At 46.4% G+C, this 16,611-nt stretch overlaps 1 protein-coding gene and 1 pseudogene across 1 annotated transcript; one reads left to right on the top strand and one right to left on the bottom strand.

The window, feature by feature from the left end:
• Positions 1-743: 743 nt before the first annotated feature.
• Positions 744-10,142, bottom strand: Cimip7 (ciliary microtubule inner protein 7). Its single transcript, XM_021173133.2, has 4 exons — positions 10,071-10,142; positions 8,273-8,386; positions 1,558-1,614; positions 744-1,160 (listed from the first exon to the last, which is right to left on the bottom strand). The coding sequence occupies exons 1-4, from the start codon at positions 10,095-10,097 to the stop codon at positions 744-746; spliced, it is 615 nt and encodes a 204-aa protein (XP_021028792.1). The 5' UTR covers positions 10,098-10,142.
• A 5,627-nt stretch (positions 10,143-15,769) lies between these two features.
• Positions 15,770-15,878, top strand: LOC115031998 (small nucleolar RNA SNORA70; annotated as a pseudogene).
• Positions 15,879-16,611: the final 733 nt, after the last annotated feature.

The raw sequence follows: 16,611 nt of genomic DNA, 5'->3' as shown, positions 1-16,611 counted from the left end.
GCTGTCCTGGAACTCACTCTGTAGACCAGGCTAGCCTCAAACTCAGAAATCTGCCTGCCTCTGCCTCCCAAGTGCTGGGGTTAAAGGCATGTGCCACCACTGCCTGGCTTTCAGCTTTGTCTTAAATGACAAAGGATGTCTTGAATGTTTGGGGACTTGGTAGGATGACCAGAGGAGGACTTCCAAAAATGACATTTCACAAGGTTAGGATGACCTTCAGATCCGACCTTTTTACAATGTCTCCTCAAAGCTTCTGCATACCTCACTTCATGGTGCTGGCAGTTGGGGGGCTCAGCTGGGTAGTGGCTGGGGGCAGTCTCCTTGTGAAGCATCTCTTGGGCAGGACTGTGTAGCTGAATGGCCAACCCCCTCAAAGGCACCTGACTCCTGGAGGGAGCTGCTACTAGCCCTTACCTCTCTCTCTCAGCCTTAACTGTTCTAGAAGGATCCCTGAAATTACATGGAGTACAAGAGGCTGCAATTACTGAGAAGTTATTGGGTCCCTAGAAACTAACCATGGTCATGGTGATTTTTCTGGACTCTGGAGTCTGTTGCAACCATATCCTTTCTGACTTAGTGGCAGGGTTCCCCAGACAGCACCTCCCCAGCCCAGCACACAGAAATGATACATACTCTATGGGAGCCAGACACAGGGCCTGCTAGCGAGCTTGTTCATAAGCACAGATGCTCCGCCTCCCCTGTCCCAAAGCATCTTGGACTGTGAGTACAAACAGCCTGCTATGTCAGCTGAACCTTTTTAATGCTTGGGACCAGTTTAAACACTCAGAAACTCCGGCGTGGAGGTAGTGCTGCAGCAACTTGGGCTTTGTGATCCCCGGGAGGTCAGGCAGTGTTTCAGTAACTGGCTCAAGGGGCCTTACCTTGGCGCTACCACAATGACCACCCCGGGATGGCTGGCAGAAGTTGTGTTGGTACGTGGTATTGGCATAGGGAGGCTGGACCTGCACAAACTGGACAAGGCGCTGGGGGAGCCTAGCGAGTCCTGTGCCTGACCGGAAATCAGTCTGGTAGGACGATTCCAGAGGTGGCTGTTGGCTCAATTCCAGCTCGCAGGGTGCCCAGCGCAGGAAGGTGTGTCTCTTCCACAGGCGTTCCAGGTCTTTCCGTCTCCCGATTCCCTGCAGCAGGCAGTAGGGACCCTTCTCAACGGTACGGGCTCTTGGCCCACAGTCTTGGCATCCAGGATTTGCTTGGGCCCCTTCTAATCCCAAATCAGTTTGGTAATGCTGGGATTGTGCCTGGTCTCCCTAACCTGTACCTGCATCTTTAGCAATGTTATTATCTTAGCGTGAAGCCCCTGAGTGACCCCCTGGGATGGTTGTTCACAGTAGCAAACTAGTCAAGAAAACCAAGGCAAAGTTGCCTCTGTCTGGGAGATGTGGTTTTTAGCAGTGGCAAAGGTTATGGGGAGATAGATATTATTCTTCTTAGGTAAGAAACCTGCTCCCTAAACGTCTCGGGTCTACCCTGCTGCCTGCTGCATCCTCCGCATCAGCCAAGGGACTCCTCCCCCTTCCCCTTTCCTCTCCGACTCACTTTGTCGAAGGAAGTGCGGTTGTCGTGCTTGGAGAAGTAGTGTTGTTTTGCAGGCTCCTTGAAAGAAGATGAGAAGGAAGGTGAGGGCAGGGCGTGCTCACCTGCTCCTGCAGAGACTGCCTCGGGACACACCACTTCTAAATGCTAAACTTCCAGCACTCTGAAAGGGTAGAGACAAATCAAAGTGACATCTCACCCCGTCCTCACCCCTACCTGGAAGCTTTGGGACCACAGGCATGTCTGCCAGGACATCTTGCAGTCAGTGGAGGGCTTTAAATCCAAGTTGCCTAGGACCAGGCTTCAGGCTTCTTCCCTCCACCCATGCTCACTATCTAACAGCACAGCCTAAGTGACATCTAGAAACGAATATGCCTGTCTCCATTTGAGGGTATCTGCTCAGCCCCAGGCTCAACGGCCAACTGCCTACTCCAGATCTTCGTGTCAAAGCATGGCGGGACACCTCCACACACATCACTGGTCTGTGAATCACTGCCAAATCCATTTTGCCTAAAGCTCAGGCCATGGCACCTGACAGCTAGATCCACATGCCTGAGTCTTCTCTGTTTTGTTTGTTTGTTTGTTGTTTTGAGGCACAGAGTCTTGACATGCAGTCCGAGCTGGCTTGGGATGTACTATACAGCCCAGGTTGGATTTGAAGAGCCTTCTGCCTCTGCCTCCCAGGAGCTGGGATTACAGGTGTGAGTCTCATTACTTGGCTTGTTCTAGTTAAAATCACCACCCTCTCTTGCCTGAAGTATCAGTTTTCCACTTATGTCTAGGCTTTCAAGATCCCACTTCCAGTCTGGTATCTTCTCAGTAACAGAAATTCCTTAAGTACACAAAGCAGATCACATCTTGTTTGCCAAAAAAATCTGCAAAAGCTCTTCATGTTTGTAACAGTCAAAACCATAATAGTGATCTGTGAGATATGTGCAACACACATCCTCCCTCTGACTCTACTTCCAGCCATGCTAGACTCCTCCTCTCTAAAGGCCAGCGACTGCTTCTTCAGACCTGAGCTGGTGAGACCTGCCTTGGCTGGGTTTGTGGTATTAGCAATGGCTGACAACAAGCTCAGATACAATGCAGGATTTGGGGTATCTCAGTCAGAGTGTTAGCACAGTTGGATTGAGGCTCTGGATTTTTAGCCCCAAACCAGAAAAGAAAGAAAGAGAGAGAGAGAGAAAGAAAAAGAAAGAAAGGAAAAGAAAAGAAAAGAAAGAAGAGAAAGAAGGAAGGAAAGAAAGAAAAGAAGGAAGGAATGAAAGAGAAAGGAAGAAAGGAAAGGAGCCGGCAGCAGCAAAGTCAGCAACCCATGGACTGATGGTTCAGGTAAAATGATGTCTGGCTTGTCTTCAGTCTACACTTTTGGCACTTCCTGTCTTAGATATCGTAGATCTGGAAGTAAGCTCCAAACATCGTGATAGCTCGATGAAGAGAGGACGCTGGCCAGACTTCCTCTCTTGCCTTATAAAGAAGGTGACATATTTGGCACTAAACCCCCAGGGCTCCAGAAACTAGGGTTTAGCTCAGTGGTAGAGAGTGGGTTTCACATGTGCGTCCAGCAAACACACACACACATCAACTAATAATTAACCAACCAAAAAATAAAGCTATTTAGAAAAAAAATAGGAGAAATTCTTCAGAATTTAGGGCAAGTTCCTTTTTCTTTTTCTTTCTTTCTTTTTTTTTTTTTTTTGAGACAGGGTTTCTCTGTGTAGCCCTGGCTGTCCTGGAACTCACTTTGTAGACCAGGCTGGCCTCGAACTCAGAAATCCACCTGCCTCTGCCTCTGCCTCCCAAGTGCTGGGATTAAAGGTGTGTACCACCATGCCCAGTTTAGACAAAGAGTTCTTACAATTGACACTAAAATCAAAAGCCAAAAAAAAAAAAAAAAAAAAAAGTAAGCCAGGTGTGGTGAGCTATACTGTAATCCCAGCAGGTGTGGTGGATGGGCTACACTGGAATCCTAGCAGGTGCAGTGGGCTATGCTGTAACCCCAGCATTTTTTTTTTTACACTGTAATCCCGCATTTGGGAGGTGAGCTATGCTGTAACCCCAGCATTTGGGGGGTGGGAACAAGATCAAGAGTTCAAGAATGCACTTTGCTACAGACCATGTTTGAGGTCAACCTCAAACGATACTTAAATTTTTTAGTTCAGTTAAACTAGCCCTTATAAGACTTTAAAATGTTTTAGTTTTGAGTGACTAGAAGATAGGAGAGATGGCTTGGTGGTTAGGTGTGCTTACTGCTCTTGCAGAGAATCCAGGTTCAGTCCCTACATCCTCATTAGGTGGCTTACAACCACTTGTAACTCCAGGTCTAGGCGATGAACACCTTTTGGGCTCTTCTATCCCCTGCACACTCTTGGTGCACATAAAATCATTCAGACACATGCAAATACACATAAAATACATAAATAAGTGTTTAAAAAAATAAATCTTTTTAAAACGCTCTGCCAGCCATGACCACAATATTTAGAATCCCAGCATTTAGGAGCCTGAGGAGTGTGGTTTGTTAAGAGTCCAAGGCCAGGGGCTGGAGAGATGGCTCAGCGGTTAAAAGCACTAACTGCTCTTCCAGAGGTCCTGAGTTCAATTCCCAGCAACCACAGGGTGGCTCACAACCATCTGTAATGAGATCTGACGCCCTCTTCTGGTGTGCATGAAGATAGAGACCGTGTACTCATATACATTAAATAAATAAATTAAAAAAAAAAAAAAGAGTCCAAGGCCAGTCTGAGCTACACAGGGAAACCCTGTTTTCCCAAAATGTTTTCCTATGAAAATCCATAAGAAGAAGATGAAAAGAAAACTACGGAGTAGGGGAAATATACTTGCAAATACTTGCACCTACTTAACAGGGGACTAGAATCTAGAATGTATTTTTTGTTTGTTTGTTTGTTTTTTTGTTTTTCGAGACAGGGTTTCTCTGTGTAGCCCTGGCTGTCCTGGCACTCACTCTGTAGACCAGGCTGGCCTCAAACTCAGAAATCCGCCTGCCTCTGCCTCCCGAGTGCTGGGATTAAAGGTGTGCGCCACCACACCCGGCTTAGAATGTATTTTAAAATAATAACTTTGCAATAGTAAAACAAATAAGCCTATAAGAAAATAAGACCAACAACATGAAGATGTTTCACACACACACACATACACACACACACAAAGAATATACAGATGACACCTAACATGAAAAGATGTGCAGCATCAGTAAACTCGGGAGCCATGTAGCAATCACAACGGCATCTCATCACCCATGTATCGGAATGGCTAAAAATAGAGACGATGTCAAATGTTAGTGAAGAACTGCGGAAACTGGATCATTCATGCCCTGCTAGTGAGCATGTAAGATGGCAAGGCTACAATGGAGAACAGCTTGGCAGTTCCTTTAAAAACGAAACATGCCACTACCATATGATTGGGCAACTGAGCTTCTGGGCACCTCTCCCAGAGAAAAGAAAAACTTATGTTCACTCAGAGATCTGCACAAATGCTCCTAGCAGCTTTCTTTATAAGAGCCAAAATTGGAATCAGCTCAGATACCCTTTAATAAAGCGAATGCTCAGACAATCCAATCCATACAAACCATAGAACACTACTTAGTGATGAAGAGATGAACTATTTATAGCCACAACAACTTGGATGACTCTCCAGGAAATTACACTGAGCCAAGGAAACCAGGCTCCAAGGTTGTACACTATATTATTATACTTAGGTGGCAGTTTTCCCCTTTAACTCATTGATTTGGTGACAGGGCTTCACACTGCAGCCCAGACTGTCCTGGGCTCACTGTGTAGCTTAGGCTAGCCTGAAACTTGTAGCAGTCCTACATCAGCTTTCCAAGGGCGGGGGTTATAGTGGTGGGCCATAAGACCTGGGTTATTATTATTATTATTAATTATTTATTATTATTATTATTATTATTATTATTGAGATGAGGTCTCCCTGTGTAGGCCTGAGGATCTAAGGTCCACCCTGAGAACCCACATACTAAGCTGGGTATGGCCCTGTAGTGGTGCACCCTTGTAACTCCAGGGCTCAGGGGTTGTGGTAGGAAGCTCCCTGGGGACTCCAGCCAGCTTAGCTGAATTAACAAAGCCCAGGGAACAGGAAGGAACCCTGTTCTCAAGGTGGATATCTGTTCTGAGGAACAGCACTCCCCACTGACCTCTGACTCCATATATGTATGCACATTTGCACACACACACACACACACACACACACACACACACACAAATTAAATCTGGAGATCTGGAACAAGTTTCAACTGACCTCCAAGTTCCCCCATCTCTTCTCAGCTGCAGAGTCACACACAGCCTAGAATGAAGGCCTCTGTTGTCAGAGGCAGCCCTGACTCTGGAAACTCATTATCCACAGTGGCAGGATAATCTATCGACTCCCACTGATTCCAGTTTTACTCTCACAACTGTGGGAGCCTGGTGAGAAGGAAGGAGTCATTTCCTCTCCCGCCCAGGCAGCTCTGGGTATCCTTGCCCTCGAGAAGAAGCAGAAGCGGTAGCTGCGTCTTCATCTCTCATTTAGGCTTCTCTTCTGCTGAAGTAGCTGAGCAGGTGGGACTAGAGACAAGATTCTCAATTAAGAGGCCTTGGGGAGAAAAACAGGTTCCGCTGGGAAAAGGCAGGATTTCCACATGGGCAAGCTAAGGGTTCTGAGGAAGCCGGACAGTGTTAAGTCAGTAGGGTGCTGAGGGAGGAACCTGTGTCACATGGAGCCTTGGGGAACAACAGGGACATAGCACGAAGCCCTGCAGCCAAAGGACCTGCTCCATCCATGAGTCTGTGACACCTCTTGTCTGCCTTTAGGAGCCAACACTGATGTTACAGTTCCCAAGGGTCAGGCAGGTAAGGGCGAGGGTAAACCCATACGGTTCAGAAGGAAGATAAAAATAGAAAGAAAAAAGAACAAGAGTTTTCCCCATATCCAAATGTCACAAATGTTTATGTGCTCTAAGCCAGAGGAAAGTGTTGCCATGTCTCGGGAAGGCTGTTAAACACGAGCTGCAGCCAGCCGGCTGAAGCTGCTCCTCTCGGCCAGTGAGAACTAAGATATGCACCTTTCCTGGGCAGTCCTATTAATTAAGAGAGGCTTAGACTGAGAAAGACCCTTGAGACTTGACATTTATTCAAGCCAAGTGAGATACATACAGACCATGCTGTTTGGTGTATTTGAGAATGCTAGATAAAGTCTTCATTCTGATCAGCAGCCAAAATGTGTGTCCTGTATATCTGCTCCTGAGGGGTGGGATATTGGCTCTGGAAGGCAAACCCCCTGAGAGCTACTATAAAAATTCAGCAGGAAGGTTCTGGATTGCTTCTGTCCCTGTAATACTGTCTCTATCATTTTTCCTCTCTTTCCTCTTCTCTTCTCTTCTCTTCTCTTCTCTTCTCTTCTCTTCTCTTCTCTTCTCTTCTCTTCTCTTCTCTTCTCTTCTCTTCTCTTCTCTTCTCTTCTCTTCTTCTTCTTCTTCTTCTTCTCTCTCTCTCTCTCTCTCTCTCTCTCTCTCTCTCTCTCTCTCTCTCTGGCTTAGGAATACATGTACATGACATAGCATGGCTGTGTCTGAACTCTTGACCTTCCTGACTTCATCTCCTAACTGCTGGGATTGCAGGTACGTGACGTGCCACCACACCTGACTTCATCATGCTTTCTAAAGGATGGAGAGAGGTCGCTGGTGAGCAGTCAAATGGAAGGAGGCTGCTGGTGCAGTCTGGAGCTGCTTTGGGGCCTGGTAAGCATTGACAATAAGTCCTTCCAACTGGAAATGCTAAGGCTGCTAAGAAATATGGCAGCCTCCAAGACCCTGCTGTCACCCTGAGAAGGCAATTCCTGAAAATCCAGATGGCACATCTAGGCAGACCTGGCAATAGGCTGGGAAGCAAGAAGCTGCGGTGGGCGGGTGGAGCGTGTTTCTCTGGGCTTTCCTCCTCCCTGTTCTTGTTTGGAAGGCAGATTGAGCACAGACACCACTGGGACCCCTGGGATGCCCTGGGAGAAGACAGAGGAAAATAAATAGGAAAATGTTTCTTCTCCCCTTCTGCTCCTGGCTGACTACGACTCCCTTCTTGGGAGCATTGACTTTTTCAGGCTCTTCTCTCCACACTTTTCTTTTCTGGACTCCGGCAGCCATGTTGCTGCCCTGTCCCTTTGGGCTCTTCTGGGATAACAGTAAGGGCTATTTGCCAGCTTGTTTGTTTGCTTGTTCAGTTTTGTTTTGAGGCAGCATCTCGTGTATTCTCAAACACACTATGAAATTGAGGAAAACTTTGAGCATATGATCCTCCTGTGTGCTGGGGTTATAGGCACAAGCTATATTTATTTAGTGCTCTGGATCCAACCCATGGCTTCCTGCTTGCTAGGCAGACACTCTACCAACTTAGCTACACCCCCCAGTCTGTTTGTTTGAAACAGCATATTGCTACATAGCCCTGACTGGCCTAAAGTTTGCTAAACACCCCAGACTTTGCCGTGGAACTTTCTCCCATTCAGAAGGAGCCTGCTCTTCTCTATCCTTGTGGTAGAGAGCTGGTATTTCAGGCCTCAGGTCCCAGTCCTGCTATCCCAGGGTTAGACTGTTCCCAGGCAACTGGCTTGTCAGTCTGTCTCTGCAAGGGCTGAGACGATGAGCTTGGAGTCTGCATCCTTGCGAGGCAGGAGTGGTCCTTTCCTTCCCACTGCCCTCAGGGATGCCTTGTACCTCACATCTCTGTAGGAACACTGCTGGAGGTGGGGGCTTGGCAGCAAGACGGTATTCTCCAGCACTCTCACTCTTGACTTGACCTCGGTAGTGCCCGTAGAAACCACTGTTGTGCTATAACAAGGCAGGTAGAAATTATGGCAAAGCCCACTTAAATCCTCACCCTGGCTTCCCAGAAACCAGAAACTCTTCCTTCAGTTTCAGACAGAATAGGATTGAAGAGGAACAATACTCCTGGACTGGAGCCAGCATAAAGTTGTCCCCTTCTTTCATTGGGACAAGTGGCCTCAACATGTTGATCTTTCTGGGCTGTGTGTGGAAGGGGCAGGGAATCATACAGTCATACTTTTGTAGGCTACTGTTGAATGGGGTGGTATGATCTTGGGATCTAAGAATATGTCTCTTTTGTTCCTCTCCCCACATTATTAATAGTGGGTCAAGTGTCCCTGGGAACCAAAAAGCCAATGGATATTTCTTTTGAATGGATTGGCAAGGCTAGGAACACTCATTTACCACCCACTCTGCTATTCTGGGGCAAAAATGGGCACCTCTGAACTTGGGGCACTCAAGACTTCTTTCCCCAAAGAGGCTATAACCAATAGAGAACCTAAGTCAGAGGCAGGTATTGGCAAAAACAAACCAAAAAAGAACAGAAATAAAAGCTGAGAGGTGGCTTGATCTTGGAAGGTGCACGTCTTTAATCCCAGCAACTTGGGAGGCAGAGGCAAGCAGATTTCTGAGTTCGAGGCCAGCCTGATCTGCAGAGTGAGTTCCAGGACAGCCAGGGTTACACAGAGAAACCCTGTCTCAAAAAAAAGAAAAAGGAAAAAGAAAAAAAAAAGAGAGAGAAAGTGTTCAGGGGTACTCATATGGGATGAGAGAGGGTAACAGAGAATAAAACGACCAAGTACATTTATATGCATATATGAAATGATCAAAGGATAGGGATAATTTGGAAGGGGGCACTGGAGAGATTGCTCAGCAATTAAAAAGCATTGTTTGCTCTTCCAGACGACCTCAGTTTGATTTCTAGCATCCAAATGGCAGCTCACAACTATCTATAATTATAGTTCTAGGAAATCTGATATCATCTCATGTGGCTACCTTGGGCACCGGACACACACATGGTGCACAGACATTCATAGACAAAACACTCATATGTGGAAAATGACAAAATATATAAAAAAAAGTAAATTCCTATGGAAGAGCTGTTCTGTGCAGATACCATTAGGTGGATGTTCTTGGACAATCACATCAGGTTAACTCCTATGGCCCCGTCCTTTTGTGTTGAGTCCTCATAGTCTTAAGCCTAAGCAGAGGAAGCTGTCTGGAGGCTGGCCTTCAGCCACAACAGCAGACTCCTTGACATCTTGTTCCACCTCACTGATTTGCACCATAGCCAGTCTACCTGTTCCTGTCCTGTTTGTAGACACCCCTCACCCTCTACTCAGATTAATTTAGCAATATTTTACTTCAGTAGCATTCACTGTGCTCCAGGCATGGGGATGGGCCCAGAAAATAGACAAAACCACCAACAATAATCTGATGATCCCAAACTAGACAGTACTTAGTCCCAATGTTTGACAGAGCCTGGGAGGACCAGTGAACAACTAAATACTCAGAGGTTCTACCGGTTAGCGGGAGAGCAGGAAGCAATGCAGCCTTCGGAGGTATGGAGCCCTGGAGGAGGAGAGAGCAGCTAAGACCTCTGCCTGCCTGGATATGGGATGACACCTCTCTTCATCCTCATGACTCACAGAGATTTCATGCTGGCCAGGGGGTCAGGATTAACTCTTACCCAGGAGCCTATTAAAGCACCTTGCATCTTTCCACAAAGGGAGCCAAAAAGGCAAACTTTCCTCGTGTCCTTTTGAAGCTACATCTGAGAGAGAGAATCTCTGGAGGTCAGCTGTTTGTTGCTTAGTAACACAGGGAGGCTGTGACTGCACAATGCTGCTGTTGGGGCAGCATCCAGCCCGTTGCCCTTTTGTCCTTGCTTCTCCGATTCTTCTGTATGAGAGAATCCCAGTTCCTGTCATGATTGACTTCGGAGAGCCTTTGTACAAATGTGCAGAGCTCCACAGCAGAGTCTGATGAGCTGGCCAATGAAATATTAAAGACCACTTTGGAGGCAAACACTGTATCTTAAAAACTCTGTAATGACATTGCTAGGGACATAAATTTAGAAAGCATTCTATGGATTCAGGAGAAATGTCATGGGGTGGTTTGCTTTTAGGAGAAAAAAATCACCCTCAAGCCCTGCCTGCTTGATGCAGCATTTTGTTTGAGCGGTAATGCCAATTTTTACAGGTGAATGGTAAGAAGGCTTACATGGAGGAGGAGGAGAAATTGGTCATGGTCCAGGCCTGAGCAAGTTTGGGTCAATTGTATACAGACATGATCCATTCGCCCCTTTCTTTTTACCAAAAGAAGCTGGTTAGAACTATTCTGATGGAAGTTCAGCTACAGGGCCAGGGAGCAAAAAAAAGCTGGGTGAGGTAGGAAAGAAAGACAGAGAAAAATAAGACTTTGTTTTGTGTCCGAGTGCTTGTGTGCATGAGCACCACGTGTGCAAAACCCATAGCCACCAGAGGGGGCGTGATGAACTCCCTCCCCAGGAGTGCAGTAGACAGTTGTGAGCTGCCATGGGGATGCTAGGAACTGGGCTTGGGTCTTCAGGAAAACAGTCAGTGTTCTTAACTGCTGAGCCATCTTTCCAACTTCGAATTAAAAGGAAAAACAAACAAACAAACAAACGTTGACAACAGAAAACAGACTCTGCTGGTGCCTCTAGCAGGAAGTCTGTCCCAGTGTGCCTGGCCACACACATGGACACATCAATATGAAAAGGATTCATAGTAGCTGCATACACTTCCTATACTTTCCTGGAAATCCTTGAAGCCTGAAATGTTTCAGGATTGTTTTCTGATCTTGGAATGGTTCTAGCTACTTTCCTGTTGCTTCTATAAAATACCTTGACAGAAGTGGTCTCCACTTCATCCCAACTAGCTAGCCACAGCAGGAGTTTGAGGCCACTGATGATTCTGCATCCAGTTGTCACCAAGCAGAAACTAGGGCTGGAGAGGTGGCTCTGTAGCCAAGACTGGCTGCTATTACAGAGGACTCAGGTTCCGTTCGCAGGGCCCACACAGAGCTCATAACCATCTTTAACTACTGACTCAGGTAACCTGATGCTCTCTTTTAGCCTCTGTGGGTTGTGCATGCCCACAGTCAGGCACTTCTACACATAAAATAAAAATGAAATATCAAAAAGAATTTAAGAACCAGAAAGCAGCACAGGTGAAAATAGTTTAGTGGGTAAAGGCGCTTGTGGCCAAGTCTGAAGACCAGAGTTCAATCCCAGGGACCGGTGTGGTGGAAGGAAAGAATCAACTCCTTTGGGTTGTCCTCTAATCTGCACAGAGCAGTATGCGCAACTTCTCACCCAACACTAAATATGCAATTGTTTAGAGAGAGAGAGAGGGAGGGAGAGAGAGAGAGGGAGAGAGAGAGAGAGAGAGAGAGAGAGAGAGAGAGAGAGAGAGAGAGAGAGAGAGAGAGAACAAGTGCAAAGGGGGAGGAGGAAGAGAGAAGGTGGCAGTGAATTCTGTGCTCATTTGATTTTCTTCTTTTTATACTGTCTTACACTGTCTTACACTAAGTTACTTAGGCTGGCCTTGAACTTACTCTGTGTCACAGGAGAGTCTTGAAATTGTGATGCCTGGAGTCACCAGGCCACCTTTTTCTTTTTTCAGTTTTGTTTTTGTTTGTTTGTTTTGTTTTTTGTTTTTTTTTTTCAAGGGCAAGTTTTTTTGTGTGTGTAGCTCTGGCTGTCCTGGAACCCACTCTGTAAACCAAGCTTGTCTTGAACGCACAGAGATCCACCAGCCTCTGCCTCCTGAGTGCTGGGACTAAAGGCGTGCACCACCACCCCGGTTTGGTTTGGTTTTAATTTTTTTTTTGTTTTTGTTTTTTTGTTTTTTTAGTTTCTCACTCTGTAGCCCAGAATGGTTTGGAAATCACATCGAAATACTATTGCTTCAGCATTCCAAGTACTGAGACTAAAGGTGTGAGTAACTGGGTCCAACTATCTTTTTTTTTTTTTTTTTGAGACAGGGTTTTTCCACTCTGTATTCAAGACTTCCCAGAAACTGTCTATGTAGTCCAGGCTGGTCTCCAATTCCTGATCCACCTACGTGTCACTAGGGCTACAGGTCTCACCATACTTGGCTAATTTATTTTTGCTGTACCAATGATGGAACCCAGGGCCTTCCATATGTTGCGTATGCTTTCTGCTGCTGAGCTCTACACCCCAAACTAGGTTGTGAGTTTTTGCTTGTACTTTGAGACAGAATCTCACTATGTAGTCCTGGATAAGCTAGAACCCCCTCATATCTAGGCCAGGATAGCTTTGAACTTGGATCTATTGTCTTACCTACACAAGTGCTGAGATTTCAGGCATGTAATACCATGCCTGACTTTGTTTGACACAGGGACTCATGTATCCCAGTCTGGTCCCAAACTCACTCTGTAGCCAAAAAGACCTTAAACTTCTTTTTTTTTTTTTTTTGCCTCCACCCACCCAGAGTGCTAAGATTCCAGATGTATACCATAATTGTCTCCATTGTTTTGTTACTATAGAGAGTGTACATTTTTTTAGAATTTTATATAAATAGAGCCATACAATATGTACTATTTTGTGTCTGATTTCTACTTAGCATAGATATTTGAGGTTTAGGGGCACTGGTGTAATAACTGTTCCGTCATTTTTATTACTTGGGTTTACCTTTGTTGTTGATGGTGGGGTTTTTGTTGTTTTTGTATTTTGAGACTGGCTTTGTCTGTGCAACACTGGCTGTCTTGGAACTCACTCTGTAGGCCAGGCTGGCCTCGAATTCAGAGATCACCAGCCTCTGCCTCCCGAGTGCTGAGATTAATGGCATGCGACCGCTTCCCAGCTTAAATTTTTATTTTATTTTGTTTTTTGTTTTGCTGTTTTGCCTTTGTGTATGTGTGAGTTTATGCTCGTGCCCACTGCACACACGTAAAGGTCATAGCACAACGTTCAAGGGTCTCAGAACTCAACTCTACCTTTGTGGATCCTGAGGAGCAAAGCCAGGTCTTTGGGCTTGGTGGCAAAGCTGAACATCTTGCTGGCCCTTGAGTTCCCTGTTGTCTGAGTATAGCCACTCTCTTCACTCTGGCTCCAGATGCTCTGGCTACTCTGATATACCCAGACAACGGTGAGCTCAAAGGCTAGCAAGATGCTTAGCCATATCCTGATCTTTGGCGTCCTCGCCCACCCTACACACGGCCCTCACAGGCAGCATTGGGCATTTCCCCGGGCCTCCATTTTTTAGGTGAGAAGTGAGATGGGACAGTGGACCCTGAGAGGGCCTGTGCTGAGCAACCAGACATGAGGGTTCAGGCTCGTGGGGTCTGCGAGCTGCCTGTGGCTTAAGGAGGAGGGAAGCAAGCCCACTGCCAAATCGTTAAAAAGCCTGCGGCATCGTGCATAAGGGGGCGGGGTCAAGGATCGGCATTCTCATTGGTGAGCGCAGCCCGGGGGTGGGGCCTCACCTCGGCGGGCTTTCTTCGGCGCCCAGGAAGTCGCCGGAAGGCGTGCCTGTGCTGCGGCGTGTGGCGAGGTGAGAACTCGAGGTGCGTGGGTCACGAGGGGCGTGAGGAGTGGGAAGGGATGAGGTGGTTGGGGAACCTAGGGCCCCCGTAGGCCCAGTCACCGATGCCTTTGAGGGCCACTCGGCCACTGGAAGCCTGGCCTGAGGCTCTCGGCTTCTCGTCAGCCTCTCACAGGGCCGGAGCTTCGAGTGGGCGACGAGGCAAGCCTGGGAAATGAGTGAATGGGGAAACAGAGAGGCAGCTGGAAATTTGTTCTTATTGTTACGAACAAACAAAAGGAAAAAAGGAAAAGTAAGCCGTCTGGGAAACACATAAAAATGATTATCCAGGAGCTTCGAGGTTCTCTCTCTCTCTCTCTCTCTCTCTCTCTCTCTCTCTCTCTCTCGGTTTTTCAAGACAGGGTTTCTCTGTGTAGCCCTGGCTGTCCTGGAACTCACTTTGTAGACCAGGCTGGCCTCGAACTCAGAAATCTGCCTGCCTCTGCCTCCCGAGTGCTGGGATTAAAGAGGTTCTTTTAAAACATTATTTTAGCCAGGCGGCGGCGGCTTTAATCCCAGCACTCAGGAGACAGAGACAAGCAGATCTCTGAGTTTGAGGCCAGCCTGGTCTACAAAGGGAATTCTAAGATAGCCAGGGCTACTGAGTAGGATCTTGTCTCAAAGACAAAATCAAACAAACAAACAAACAAACAAACAAAAAAACACAACAAAACAGAAACAATTATTATTTTTTAAAAACTATTCTTATTTACAGGGTGGGAGTTTCGTGAAGGTCAGAAGACAGTTTTCAAGAATTGGTTCTGATCTGCCTTGTGGATCTCGGGGTCGAACTTGAATAGTCAGGGTTGCTAACAAGCATTTTTACCAGTGCTTAGTCCTTGGAGAAAGCTTCTTGACCAGACAATATGAGAGTGAACAATTCTTTTTGGCAAAGAATCACCTGGCGATTAGGTAGAAGGGGACCAGAAGTCTTTGGAAGAAACTAGCCTTTTCAGCATTAAAGGAGGGGTGTTGGGGGGATGTAGAAGATATAGGATGGAGTGTGGGGAGGGAGGTGTTGAAGGCTTTCACTCCAGGACCCCATTTCTCAAAGCTGGAATAGGACAGCCTGGGCTATATAGGGAGTTCTATCTATCTCTTGTTAAGTAGTGGAACCTTGTTCCAAAAAACCCAGGCTGGACAGCGTGAAGGATATGTGTAATCCTAGCACTATCTGTGGCTGAGGAGAGCCAGGTTGGGGTTCATAGTGAAATCCTGTATAAAAAACAAAACACCCAAGCACTAGGTAGGCAGAGGCAGACAGATCTCTGGATTTGAGGTCATCTTCCTTTCCATAATGAGTCCTAAGTAGCCAGGGCTACATAGTTAGACTATGTCAAAATAAGTAAATAAAACCCAAAAGCTAGCTGGGCAGTGGAGGTGCATGCCTTTAATACCAGCACTTAGGAGGCAGAGGCAGGTGGATAGATCTTGTGAGTTTGAGGCCAGACTGATCTAGAGTAAATTTCATGACAGCCAGGGCTACACAGAGAAACCCTGTCTTGAAAAACAACAACAAAACCCCCAAAGCCTTCGAGGCCAGCCTGGTCTATAAAGTGAGTTCCAGGACAGCCAGGGCTACACAGAGAAACCCTGTCTTGAAAAACAACAACAAAACCCCCAAAGCCTTCGAGGCCAGCCTGGTCTATAAAGTGAGTTCCAGGACAGCCAGGGCTACACAGAGAAACCCTGTCTCGAAAAACCAAAACCAAAACAAAACAAAACAAAAAAAACCAAAAACAAAAAAACCCCAAAGCCAAATAGTGAGATAATGACATAATGGTAGCCATATAGACCTATACGATCAGTTCAAAAATAACTGTAGCCAGTTAAGCTGACTAGATTTCTTTCTCTATGGGGGTCTGGTGTACAAAGGTTGCAACCAGAGGTAGTTTATGCGGCTTCTGTGGGTTGCCTTGGAGACAGTGTTTTGCTAGATTTATGTCTCTGATGTCAATGCTGTCCCCAGTTTGTGATCCTGAAAGGTTATATGGGGTAGCCCTGGGAAGCTTTAGGGCACAGTAGCTGGGACTTACATTGGCCAGATTGTCATGACCTTCGGCACCGAGCAGAACATAAGGAACATTTGATTAAAGATCTGTATAGCACCAAGTTGCTAAGATCCACATTTCAAAGAAGTGTGGCTTTGCCAATTTAATGCAGATGAGTCTGAAGATGTGTTAGCTGAGAAGCAGCTGTGGAGTCAAGTATATCCCAAGTATATCCTCTGGTGGGTCCCTTGGACTAGCCAAAGGCCCTGCACTCCTGAGGACTAGCATGGTGTTGTCCTATATTCACCAAACCATGCTCACTAATCTCACATCCAGTCTGAAAAAAAAAAAAAGAGTCCAGGAATACAGAATGTTTGATGGGCAGGAGGGACCAGCCACTGTGACTCCCAGGGCCACCGTCTCTTCACAGGCACTCTTCCTTTATTCATCTAACCAGAGCCCTTGTGGCTCCACTTTTCTTCTTTCCTGCTTTCTTTTATAAAGATGAGTTGATAAATGAAGAGGGAATCCTGCACTTGAAAGTTTCAAGTGTGTGCATTTAAGAGTGTCATTTACCTTGATGGATAGGCACATTGGAATGACCTATCTGGATCTGAATTCTCTGGAAGTTAAAAGCTCATTCATTTAACAGGAGACAAAAGACTAGCTC

The sequence above is a fragment of the Mus caroli genome, unplaced genomic scaffold, assembly GCF_978045245.1.
Source record: "Mus caroli unplaced genomic scaffold, Mus_caroli_1 scaffold_11, whole genome shotgun sequence".
Lineage (NCBI taxonomy): Eukaryota > Metazoa > Chordata > Mammalia > Rodentia > Muridae > Mus > Mus caroli.
This window is presented reverse-complemented; position numbering and strand designations above follow the sequence as displayed.